At 41.7% G+C, this 13,180-nt stretch overlaps 1 protein-coding gene across 2 annotated transcripts; it reads right to left on the bottom strand.

The window, feature by feature from the left end:
* Nucleotides 1–292: 292 nt before the first annotated feature.
* Nucleotides 293–8,045, bottom strand: LOC149284624 (S-adenosylmethionine decarboxylase proenzyme). 2 transcript variants are annotated; one of them, XM_089496446.1, is made up of 9 exons: nt 7,939–8,045; nt 4,907–4,993; nt 3,861–3,987; nt 3,056–3,158; nt 2,755–2,797; nt 1,587–1,731; nt 1,395–1,487; nt 664–819; nt 293–538 (listed from the first exon to the last, which is right to left on the bottom strand). In XM_089496446.1, exons 1-9 carry the CDS (start codon nt 8,043–8,045, stop codon nt 401–403), a joined length of 999 nt encoding a protein of 332 aa, XP_089352572.1. In that variant the 3' UTR covers nt 293–400. The 2 variants fall into 2 exon arrangements, with proteins under 2 accessions (XP_089352572.1, XP_089352573.1); XM_089496447.1 differs by lacking the exon at nt 4,907–4,993.
* Nucleotides 8,046–13,180: the final 5,135 nt, after the last annotated feature.

Raw genomic sequence — 13,180 nt, 5'->3', positions numbered from 1 at the left:
ATCTATTGTGGCTCTAACAAAACTAATGAGGGCGAAAACCTTGTCTGTGGGGAATTTTTGGTGACACATGTAAAAAACTTCGGTTGCATGTACAACAATGTGCATTTTTACAGTTGAAGAAATTTGTACAGTATGTATTTACGTTATCTACATGCACTTCAACTTCACAGCAAGAGTGGCATAGAATACCTACACAAAGGAGACAGCATTCATGCAAGTAACCTAACTCCTCAATATAACAGTGGATACAATTCAAACTCATTCTAGGATTATATTTAGGGCTTCTTGAAACTACTAGGTGATGGATGGTGAAAGCATGGCCCCTTGTATCATTAGCTAGAAAGCACCCACCACCTCTTTTATCTGATTTCTTTTTGCGCTTTTTCTTCATCTCTCCTAATCAACTCTGCTGCGACTCAATCTTGGCAAAACTGGTGAAAACAAAATTGTAATCATTGAACTGGGCGAACTGGCGGTCAAGACGTCTGAAGCGATCAATCTTCTGAGCACAGCTGAAAGCTGCACGACATTTGGAGCTCTGGAATAAAAAAAGGGATAAATTAGATGGATACTTTGATAATTTACACGAACTGACTTAACACTAACAGCGCTATAATTAAGATCTTAAACGAGCCAAGCACATGGATAAAGTAAAAACCGTACCTGATTAACAAAGAGGGTTGTCACAAACTTCCTTGGCTTGAAAACTTCCACAACTTTACTGATCAGATCATCATAACTTGTCTGAGATACGTTAGTTTCAAAACTAACATATGAGAACTCTGGCTCTGGAGTGATGTGGATAGTCCAGTAAGTTCCCTGAGAAATAGGGGGGGAAAAACCAATTGACTTTTACAGGGACCGTCAAACAGTTCTATGACTATAAAGCTTTCTTCTATCATCAAGACTTGTCAGGAAACATAAGTGGTAAACGAAACATTGCAACACTACGGACAGTACCTTATAGCAAGCATAAGATGCTGGTCTTTCCATAAGATTCAAAAGAGATTAAGATTTTTACCCCAGCTCGAGAAACAGCTCGATAAGGAGAATAAAGGCCATGCGTTAGACAAAGCAAGAGTTTAAAACGGCACTGATTTGTAGTCTGGCTGTGTTCAAGGCTTTTATTCTCTACTTAAACTGAGCTTTTCCATGCAGTGAAAAACACTGAGCAGTGCTGATCTAGGCATGCATAGATTTATGTGTTGGCTTTTATGATTTTCGCCATGACTGCACACTGAAGGTGAGCTCATTTAAGCAATTTCTACTACAGAACAGGCCCAATTAATTAATTGCCCTGCAGGATGGACAGAAAAGACTTGTAAGCCTTGTAATGCAAACATAAAAGGGGACCAAGGACTTTCTATAGAGGTTCATGAGGAAGCTCAACTTACATCTGATTTCATCCCATTCATTGAATAGCCACAAGGACTGAACAGTGTAGCATCAATGACAGAACCTGGTATCAGGTCACAAATTCCACTCATCTGAAAGAAATGCCGAAAGACAAGAAGTCAGTTTGACAATTTTGCAGTCTCAACACTTGCTTTCTGCGTATTTAAGTCTTAAGACGCAATTCAACTTACACGAGTGACATCATTTGCAGTAACACCGTCTTTCATGTAGAACTGGTCCATTACTTCTGGGTTAAGCTCACTCATCAGAATTTCCAGTGTCTGATCTGGTTGATTGATTAAAAACCCCTCTGGAACATCCAGAGTGTATAAGTACCTATAAAAGAAGAGTTTGTGAAACAGCTGCAACTAATCCCACTTTCTATCATATGGACTGTGTTGTACCGTTTAAACTTGATCAAACAATTGATACTCAAATTAGGTAATCATGAGAATCAGTAAATAACCGCGTGCAGGCGATAGATCATGGCGCGCATAAACATATGGGGAAAAAAACCGATAGTGTAATATGGACACCCAAATAGAGTATTAATATGATAGCGTATATACGGTGATTGGTTATCCGTGGAAGGAGGGGATGTCAATCCCGATGCGTTACACCCTCTGGTAGTCTTTGTAACATTCCCCCGACGACACAACATACGGAGGAGTTCAAGTCTTGACACAGCAACTACAGAGAGCGTTGACATCCGGCCCCCCGCACCCGGAAGTTTTTACAAATAAAAACAGAACAAACACGGACTGCATACGGAACTCCATATTTCTGCTATCGAAGTGATTTTTTCTCCTGAAGAAGCCGACGTACCATCGGCGAAACGCGTTGAGAGAGACAGCAGAAGCAGAGAACCACACCGGAATAGAGGCTGATCGTGATTTACCATCTTGACATTTGTATGCACTCTATTGGTTTAGCAGTGCCTCATCAAATTAGAATTTTAGAAGATATTAAAGAACCTGTTCTACTGATTCCTTTGATGAGCCTGGCTTATTCAGTTCGTTTGTGAGTTGATACGCTATCATATTAATACTCTATTTGGGTGTACATATTACACTATCGTTGTTTATTTTTTCCCCATATGTTTATGCACGCCATGATCTATCGCCTATTTGTTTGAACACTTGAAGGAAGAGTGTTTGGCTGCCGCTTTACATTTGGGTATTATTTTTATTCATTTATTTATCTATTTCACGTAGAATTCTAGAATTCTATATTTTCACTTCTAAATAACCGTGTGCAGTCAGCTTTTACAGTTTGTTTTTTTTTAATCAAGAAGACTTATACATTAAATTCCCTTGAAAAGCAGATATACTTATGCACAAAATCTGCAGTAAGACTCACCAGCAATCAGAATTCATACGTCCCATGCAATAAGCTGCTCCATCTGTAAAGAGACGACAGTAAATCGATTGTACTTTTGGCTCTTCCAGCATGCAGGAAATCAAGTAATGTTTGGAGAGAAAGTGTAACAGTGCATAGTTAAATGCACTGAGACAATTCTGTACTTACAAAAGTTACTTTTTAATAATTCAAACTTCGCATTTCATGGTTCTCTCCATCCAGTATAGCACAGGGATCGCAATCCCTAAAGACAAATAACATTAAAAAACTACAAGCCATGCTATTTAGAAAAAATACTTACTTGGGAAAATTTCATTTAGGAACTCTACTTCTTCCTGGAAATTTCTGTGTGGGTATTCCTGATGGTCTGGTTTCATGAAATTTTTTCGTGAATAAAAAAAGTTCTGAACAAAAACAAAACAGGAAACAGGTTGTATAAGCCAAGTTTCAGCGAAACATGAATAGTTTCCAAGGAGCAAACTGTCTTTTACTTGGTAAAAAAAAAAATCAATACGTAAAATAAAGTTAGCATAATTTCCACTTAATCAAAGCAAAGAACATTTTCTTTTTAACCGAGTAACCAAGACATCACTAACTTTAATTGCTACACTTAGTGTTATCAGGATATCAGTTGTATGCAGGTTATCAGACAAGGTAATTTCCAGAAATATTTATTTTTGTATATTTTAATGGCGTCATGACAATTACAACAGTGATTTTTTTTTTTATTTTTAAACACGAGGATGTGCCTTTTATAAGCAAGCCCTTGTTTAGCAACAAGATGTCTCCATGTGCTACGCTTTTATAAAGGAACCACAATGTAGAGCTGCGTAACTTTGCTCCTTTCACCGGGACGGGGCACATAACCCACCCTGCTCAATTGTGGATCCAGACGCCTGTGCAAAAGCTGCAGATAATGTATGTCTTCTGACAGGCAGTGCTGCCTACAAGAAAGTAAATCAAGGGCATTTCTATGTGGAAAGACAAATCTCTGACTCAGACTATTTGCTTCAGCGATAAGGTACAGAAATACAGATTAAGAGTGAAACAAAGTCAATGGAAAAAACAAATCTGGAGAAATGTATCAACGCTAAAAGATTACTTACTTGAATTTCATCAAACCCACAGTACTCCCTAGCGAGCTCTAACAGGGGAACCAGTGCTTGCAGTAAGAGGGTGGTGCCGCATGTCTTCAAAATGAAACGTCTCTTGGAGACAAACATGCTACTCTCACTGTTGGAGAAGGAAAGAATACAAGTGTCAATGGCACTGCATATAAATGCTACTGTTAACATAGCCTATGAGAAAACCCAAAAGTTTAAATCCTTAATATCTCGCAAAGGAAAAAAAAAAACCTCTTTAAAGGGAACGTTATACTGGTATACTGGAAGCCCTCTCCGATCCTAAAATGCATAAAATGATTGATTGCTCCCGTTCATACATTGTGTAGAAAGAAAGAAATGCCCCCAAACATCTTATGCTGAAGAGTTAGCATGGACCATGCCAGCCCATCGCCAGGCAGTGGGAAATCCTTATAAGAATGGAGTCTTAGCCCCTGGATGGTTTTCCTCAGAAACCTTTTAGCAGAAGCTTGCTGGGCTACTTAATAACCATGTAGCAGTTAAACATATAAAGCGCTTTTCTAGGATCTCTCTGTGATTACACAGAATTAAACATACAAAGAAATCCATCAACATAGTGAAGAAAACAAGCTGTTCCTATCATACAATGCCATTGTTACACGCTCCACGTTACTAATCCGGCCCGGGATTTAACTATAGCGCATGGGAGACACTACCGCGTAGTTCTAGCATCTAAATTTGACGCAGCGACTTTGCTAAAATGTATTACATTTAAATTTGCACTCTACCATTCAAAAGTGCACCAAGCTAGTCAGCGGTGTACACTATGAGTAAACTAAGAGGGTTAGAATATTTAACCGTATGATCTAGGCTTTAACAGCTTTGTGGCAAGAACAGAATCATTTTGACAAATCCATAGAGTGGCTTGGGCGAAGGTCACAGGGGAAAATAACTATTAATCAGCACTTGCAGATTATTGCACACAGTGTCAGAAAGTAAAATAACTTGTTCCAGAAGTTTCTAATTAAGATCTGCATTATTTTAGCTTTAACACAAACATGGAATCTTACCTGAGTACATAAGCTTCCTGCTTGTCAGTTTTTGTTACGCTGATGATCAAACAATGCACATTCTCCAAAAGTTTGTCCCACTCAAACCTGCAAGAGAACAAAAAAAACCCACAAGAGTTAATGATAAAGAACTGATAGAGTCTTACGAAAAGTTTTCAAATGACAGCTACAGACAGAAATGACAGCTGAATGCAAAGTAGTGCAGGGTTGTTGGGGAGCAGCCTGGCTGTGTTTTAAAATGAAATGCTTTGCTTAACTGATATGTTCTGCCCCTTTGGGACCCTATGTCCACATTAGAGGAGATCAAACATTTACTCAGGGCATAAGCATTGCTACCCAGATCTGGAGACTTCTGTTCCAATATTAAACTATTTCCAGAGGTTTACTGCCTATAGAATATACTTTGTTTTAACGCATTACATTAAAGTTTATTCCTGTGACATTAAAGAGACAGTTACAGGCATTTTGCCATAAAGATTCCATTTGTCTACACAACCTAGCCTTCGTTAAAAATCTAGCTAGCATCTGTGGCATATTTTTTTTTATCAATCCTGAACGCCAGAGACAACCATGAGGTGCTTATATGGCACCCCACAGAAAATGCGTATCAAACATTCCCCTTTGTTCATATGCACTCGCGCCTTGATGTGAAGAGCGGCACAGATAGCAGTACGTGTTAACGTTCTTAGCCTTCATTCACCAACCTACGTTTAAATGAATCGCTTCATGGCGTATGCACGGCAATCTTCCAAATCATAAGCAGTGAATCATGTGGTAGAACAAGGATGTGAACACTTACAGCACATCACAAAAATCTACAGTTATCCGTATTTGCTTACCGAGACAGCTCACATTTGAAACCTTTACCGTTTTCCTTGGGAAAGCCAGCTTTTGTACATTTACAGTGCAGTCCAAGATCTCGGTGCTTGGCACACCATGAACCCATTTACTTAGTAAAGGTGGTGCGTGTGAATTATGTAAACAATTAATCTGCCCAACATCACTATGCAGCCAGCGCCAAGCATTCTAAAGGGCGAGGCTATCAGCACAAGTTGTTCAACTCTTGTGGAAATGGATTTAGTTTTCAGATATTCTGAATGAGACTTGAGTTTTCAGGGAGTAAATATTCCTCATGTGTAAAGGGTTAAGCAAACCCTGCAAAGGTTTTGAAGGAGGCGCATTCCTTTATTAAGGGAGATTAAGGGAGCCAGTGAGCCTGCGCTGATTGAAAGCACTCGGCAGCGAAACACTAACTAGAAAAGGAAAGTCCTGTGAAGTAACTATTTACTTATGTCACTAATGAGAAGATTTTGGCTCCTTGCTTCGCACTTATGGTTACAATGTATAAACTAATGCTTCTCTTGTACAGATCATCCAAACTACATTAAAAAAATCTCACAGGTAGAGGACGGCAAATCAGCCAGCCATGTTGTAGTTACTGCAGAGACAGTATATCCTCGTGACTGCCGCCAGGAGCACTGCGACACAGGAAAAAATATTCCTTTGTGATATTAGCAAATGGAGAAACCCCCATGTACGTCGCAGCAAGATCTAAGGCTCCTGGTACACAGACGCACTCTCAAACATGGATGCTTTATCATGTTGATGTTTCTTAAGTGTTACCAGATTGATAATGAATATATTGGTTTTAAAGCGCAAATCAGACTGGGAAAAGGGCAGAAGCCTCCCATTTATTTGAATGAAATGCAAAGCCATGTAAGAATCGGGTGTCCTGGTTAGTATAACGGACCCAAAAGCCTTTCTAAAATCTGGAAAGAAGGGACTCCCCCTTATAAGGGTAATCTGAGAGGCCATCTGGCAACGTGTGCAAACCAAGCATGGAGTGAGCATGCAAATTCACTGCTGTGAGCCCCACCCTCTACATACATTTAGGACACATCACAATTCGCACCTGATAGCGTCATCTCCTGTAATATGTTTAAATTCATAGAAAAAAAAGTCAATGTTAAACCATGCGTGATCACGGCAAACTACTATTTTAATGCATTTTCTCCCGTTGATGCCATCTGTACTGTACGCACAATGACTGGCATTACTTTAAAGCAATCATTTGATTTGATATACGTCAGCAAGTAGAGCGCCTTAATGCTTTTTGGGAAGCAAAGCTTTAAGCATATAATCACACGACGCTAAAGCTTGCCAAAAAAAAATAATTAAAATGCGTGTGTAAAAGAAACACACAAAGCAAATAAGCTTTTCAGGACCTCGTGAGACACGATTTGTTGGAAAGTCGATGGGTTTTAATAGAGCATGTTGACAGAATTACTATACATTCCGATAAAATGACAGGGAAGGGACGAGAATCACCGACAATCCCGAAGGAAATAGAGAATCTATCGGAAGAGCTGATGTCTCGAGAGCTTATATGACGTTATAGCTTTCTATGCAGATGTGGATCAGACTGCATGTTACGCGTTAAAACTCTACTATAGAGAACGTGAAACGCATAGAAGGGCTGAAGCGGACAGACCCGTCTCCCAAGCCTGCTCCATGGTGTCCACCAAGGAGGGGGTGTTAGCGCTCGGCAACTGCCTTCCCCTCCCCCTCCAGAGACAGCTGCATACGGGCTGCCAAGGGTACTGCAAGCATGTCCGCCCTGCCCAACCCGCTGTCTAAGCGATGCGTGCGGTCAGAGGAGCCGTACCCCCTCACGCAGACTACAGGGGCCCTTACCGAACACATATCCCTTTACCAGCATAAGCGTGATGTGTGTGCGCCATGTCCCTGCCACATGGCTTTAAAGTGACACCCCATGCCTTAAGGGGAGCAGCACAATCCGCGACCTTGAGCCTCCCCATTTCAACGGCTCCCACAAAAAATACCCCCTTCCCACCTTAACCGGCTGTTCATAGATATAACGAATCGATATTTCTATGTAGAGCTCTTAACATGGCTCCCTGATGTCCCTTAATCATGACTGCGCACCTATTCCCCCCCCCCGCTCGGCCCCCCATTCATTCTCGCCTCTCCCCACCGCCCACACGCCGGCCATGGCGCCCCTAATTTCTCACCTTGGGATGTCTCGGAGATCCCCGGAACCTTTGCTCTCGTCCTGTTGGCTGAACCAGACCTCCAACAGCTTCTCGGTGCCCTCAAAGAAGTGCGCGGAGCTCTCCATTACCTTTTCTCCCGGGGTCGCGAGACACTCACCGACAACGCAGAAAAAATATATATATAGCTATATAACCAAAAAAAATTTAAAAGGAAAAAAAATAGATATCTACTCCTCCCACGGCGGTCAGAACTTTCTTTTTAAAAAACTGTTAAATTAACTACTCGGAAATATTTCTTAAATAATTTCCGTCGCTTTGGATAGAAATTTTAAAGATTTTTCGGAAAATTATGTAGAATGACGAATTTTGGGTGTCCTCGTGTATTTGATGGATAACGAGTTTCTCCGGTACAGTCTATTTTATGTTTTCCCGTTTTATCGTTTCCCTTGTTACAGAGAACGAGATTGAGCGAGCGCTAGCTAATATCGCCGGCCATACTGTGTAGAGCGAGGAATGTGCGCTCAGACATGCTTTTTATATGCGATGCGTCAGAAGCGATGACGTAACCCGCACGGGATTGGCTTGTAACCGTCGCGGTAGAAGGGTCGCCTCCTAATGTAGCCCGTAATTCTTCCAACGAGTTTATCAGACAGGCTAACGCTAGAACAGGGGCGTGGCTTCATGCTCACTGCCCCAACCCTTACCCTGCAACCCCCCCTGTCACGTTTCTAGTTCACAATCGTTCCATGCGCACGTGAGGTCTTGAAAACGATTGGACAGTCTCTGCCCGCCTATTTGCGCCCCCTGCCGCCCGATTGGTTCCCTTCTCCCGTTACGAAGTCTTGGCTCACGTGAACCAGGATTCTCAACATCGTTTTTTTTGTGAGAAACTAACGCTACGCCAACTGAATATAAAAATATGTCTGTCAAGTATCCATAATAACATTTAAATAGTATAGATACTAAATTATTCCTTTTATAAGTGCCCTGAATTCTGAGGACAAAAAATAAATACATATCCTCTGGAGATGAAAACCAAGGCCCTTTTCTTCCAGTGTGTTTAATGTTACTTTATAGTATTGTCAGTTTTAAGGTTACTGGTAAATTTGCTTTCCCCTGTTATAAGAGTGCTATTCAATTTGTGGCATAAATGTAACGAGTCATTTTGCAGTTGGTGAAAACGTTGCAAGGAGCAAGATTTTCAGACGCAAGCCAGATATTTGCTCGGTACGGTTACAGCATAAAGATACTAGACAAATATCTAGTGTGTATTAATAATGTGCTTTAAATTGGGAGGAGGAGATGATGGAGCTGGGCAGGAATGGAGATATAGAGGCGGTCCCAGCACGTTATTGACATATGTGCGGCTGCGTGTTACGTTTTCACGCTCACATAGCATGTGGGTGGCATTTCCTGCCGTCGGCCGCATGCTGCAGCACCCACTCTGCCACTAGTACATAGTGTGCCAGATGGCCAGTCTGGGTCCGCTACGGAGTTCCTGCAGAATGCCTCCATGCATTTGTAAAAGAACCACATGAAAAGAGACCATGGTATTTTGCTAGTATTGATCAACCTTCTATCCCCTTCGTTACCCTATAGACATACAGGTGCGTCCACAAAAGCTGTCGCAAGGTTATCTTTAGGACATCTCCCTGCCTTTGCATGGGAGATTAGACTGTCGTTGACAGTCTGGACTCGCCCCTGTTGCTAGAAGCCAGCACTGATGGCTTCCTGCTAAACAATTTTGTGTAGTTTGAATGGGCAGGGGGGGTAGTTTGAAGGGGCAGACTGGAGGGGCAGTTTGAAGGGGTAGAGGGGAGGGATAGTTTGAAGGGGTAGAGGGGAGGGGTAGTTTGAAGGGGTAGAGGGGGGGTAGTGAGGGGGGGCGCCAGAGGAGTAGTCCGCACAGGGCGCCACAACGCCTAAGGCCGGCTCTGGTCCAAACAAATTGATCAGTAGCACCTACTGTGTAGAAGAAATTCTAAGCAAAATTCAAAAAATTTTTTTTACACACTAGCACTATTTTTTGTGTGTCTTTTTGTCTACGGTCTCAAATGAAAACCCTATCTTTCCTAGAAAACAAGAAACTGCACCAACACACGGTAAAAAAAAATGGCAAAACATAGGTACTAAAAAAAAAACCTTGGAACCAAAACAGTTAAATTACATGACTATGGTGCAATAACCTGCCATGATGCCCAGGCTTACTACATATCAGTTACCGAGCAATTCAATCTCCAGGACACCAGAGGGATGTTATAGTATGTATAGGCCAGATACACATATCTCCAACATTAAGGTGTAGGAATAGCCAAGAGGAAGGTTGGGGATGGAGCATGCGTTTAATTGTGCTGGGTGGTATGGAGGCCCAGACTGGGGTCCACTAAGTACATTGGTACTCTCCTGCAGCATGAGTATTTACAGAGAGAAGGACAGAGCCCATTTCTAGAGTATGACCACTGATGACACATCTTAATATTTCCGGTCATGTGACAGGGATAGCTAGTAAGAAGCTCCTTCTGTAGTCACATGGCACAGTCGGCAAGAGTGGAAGCTGCGGGGCTGTCTGCAGACTTACTCCTTCAGGATCTCCCAACCAGGAAGCTGCAGCCACGGAAAAATATACTTTACAGATATGAGCTTGGATCTGTATTTATGGATGTCAGTGAGCGTTATTCACTAAAAGGAGAATTGACAGGGGAGTTTGTAGGAGTAATATGGTTTGGACCCATTGACTTCAATAAGCAATATGAAGATCTAACTCCAATGAGCTTTCTTCCTGCTGGAAAATATTTGGCTGCCCAAAACATTTAAATCAGTGATATTTCTTCAAAGGCTCCATATCCATTGACTTATGCATCATAGAAGGCCATCTCTGGCATTGTTACTAGAGAAAACCACCAGTGTTGGACCTTCATACTGAACAGTAAAGTGGGGACCTGAAACTCTTCCTTTAATGAATATAATTATTTGTGTATGTATTTATGTGGGTATATCTGTATGAATGCATGTGCTTGTCTATTTTAAGCATATCTGTGCGTGCATGTGTGTATGTATGCATGTATGCACAGTATGGCTTTGTGTGTATGTATATCCATGTAGCAACACAAGGGCAGAAAAAAATATATATATGAAAATATTTACTTTTACACTGTCATGTCTGATGGGTACATAGTTATGCGTGGATATTCAGTTAGCATTTATAAAAGATTTTATAAAAAGCATTTCATGCAACTTTGTGGGACTTGCTTTGTATGATGGTCCCTCTACCTTTGTCCATTTCTTTCTCCTAAAATATGATTGACAAAGGTGTGAAATGATGACCAAAATGCTGCTCTACAGATCCATCCAAGTAGAGCGGACATTGAGTCCCATAGTTGCTGGTGAATCTTCTGCAGTGTGGGCTTCCCGAGTTGTATTTATTAACCACCTGCTGATGGATCTCAGACACCTTTAGTCCCTTACATGGACCAGTAAATGAAACAAATAGGTTAGTAGATTTGTGAAACTCAGGAGTCCTTTCCAGATAAATCAGAAGTCCTCTCTTGACCTCTAGGGAATACAGGTTTGTCTCCTTGGCATTCTTGGGTGCTGAGCATAAAGCTGGTAACATGATGTCTCGAGTAGCATGGAAAAAGGAAAACCTGTCGGGGAGAAATTCCGGAGGTAAGCACAGTACTACACTATGATCTAAAATGTGCAGGAAAGGAGGACAATGAAACAGGGCTTGTAGTTCACAAACTCACCTGGCATAATGCAACTTTTAATGTAAGAAAGAAAGGGAAGGAAGATTCAACTGACTCGAATGAAGGCATAGTCAGATGCATGAAAACCAGAGTGAAATCCCAAGGAGTTACATGGTTCTGAGCTGGAGGTCTAAGTCTGGCCAATGCATATCTCTTCCTTGTAGCTAGCTTTCTACTTTTCAACAGAATGTCTACAACCTCAGGGGAATGTCCATGGTTTAGCAAGAGAGAATTTTCAAACCTTCAATGTGGTCAGGTGGAGAAGTGCTGGAGGTGGATGTAGGATGGGACCCTGAGAAAGTAGATCTGGGTGGACTGGAAGTCGAAGAGGTAAACAAATTGACATCTGTATCAGATCTGCATACCACACTCTTCTCGGCCAATCTGGGGCAATGAGAATGACATCTGCCAGATCCATTCTGATTTCCCTGATTACTCTGGAAAGAAGCAGGAATTGAGGAAAGATGTATCCTGGTCGGACAAACCGATTCAGAGTGAGGGCATCCAGAGCTAGGGGTTTTTCTTCCCAGGATAGGGTGAAGAAAAAAAAACAACTTTTTTTTTCTCTGAGCTTCAGGCCCTATAGGTTCAGTGGTGCACAGAAAGACAAGTTCCTGGACCTATAGATGCAGACTCCTTTTCCTCTAGACGAATCTGATGTCTGCTCAAGTAGTCCATCTAAATATTTAGGGAACACTGGATGTGAACGGCTACCATAGTGCAGAGATAGCTTTCTGCCCAATGTGAACATATGGGCTGCCAGAAGTCCCAATGGAAAGCTCCTTTTACCACAACAGGCCTGTTCCCTGATTGAATCAATATTTCCTTGTTAAATATTAGCCAGGTCTTCCAGACTGCCATCAAAATGTCTAATACCCAACGATCCATAGTGATGGACTCCCAGACCTGACTTACTTTGCAATCGATCTTCAAGGCTTTTACAAATACATCCTCACAGAGGAAAGGAATTCCATACAGTCTATTCTTGAAGAAGAATAAGCCGACCATATTTCTGGCCGCAATATGAATGGACTCAATAGCTGCATCCCAAAGAAAGTCCATAAAAGACAATATTTTTGCAAGATTAATCCAGCCACAGTGGATTTAAACTCTTTCCTCACTGCCCCTTCATCCTTCCTGTCCATGGGATCAGAGAAGTGGTTTTGTCCATAGCAGCACCAATCCTAGGCAGCTGTGAAAGGGTGTTTGTCTCTTGTCTGAGTACACCTTCTTCATCTGACGAGAAGGCTTCATAAGATGGACCCTCATGGTTAGAGGCAGAAGAGCTGAGATACAGTTTATGGACACTGGCTGGAGAAGCAGGAATTGGGTCCCTAAACAGTTCAAAAGTATTCTGGAGCTTGGCACTTAATCAATTAAAAAATAAAATCACTGCCAACATCTTCGCTTATCTGGAACAGGAGAAGAGCAGATCTGGGACTTGGAATCACTCAGGGCTTCATGCCAAGAGCTTAGATGTTGAGGAGGTTTTCTCCAACATGCTTCTCAGCCAT

This window comes from Sceloporus occidentalis, unplaced genomic scaffold (assembly GCF_023333645.1).
Source record: "Sceloporus occidentalis isolate IW3139 unplaced genomic scaffold, rSceOcc1.0.p SCAF_90, whole genome shotgun sequence".
NCBI lineage: Eukaryota > Metazoa > Chordata > Lepidosauria > Squamata > Phrynosomatidae > Sceloporus > Sceloporus occidentalis.
The sequence above is the reverse complement of the archived record's forward strand: the minus strand, read 5'-3'. Positions and strand labels throughout refer to the sequence as shown.

What these genes read in the sequence shown, in the direction of transcription:
- LOC149284624 (XM_089496446.1), bottom strand. Translation starts at nt 8,045, where the DNA reads ATGGAGAGCTCCGCGCACTTCTTTGAGGGCACCGAGAAGCTGTTGGAG. An exon ending in CCTAAATGAAATTTTCCCAA is followed by an intron (nt 2,798 to 3,055) that starts GTAAGTATTTTT and finishes GTCTCTTTACAG; the next exon opens with ATGGAGCAGCTTATTGCATG. An exon ending in TGAATGGGATGAAATCAGAT is followed by an intron (nt 820 to 1,394) that starts GTAAGTTGAGCT and finishes CCTATTTCTCAG; the next exon opens with GGAACTTACTGGACTATCCA.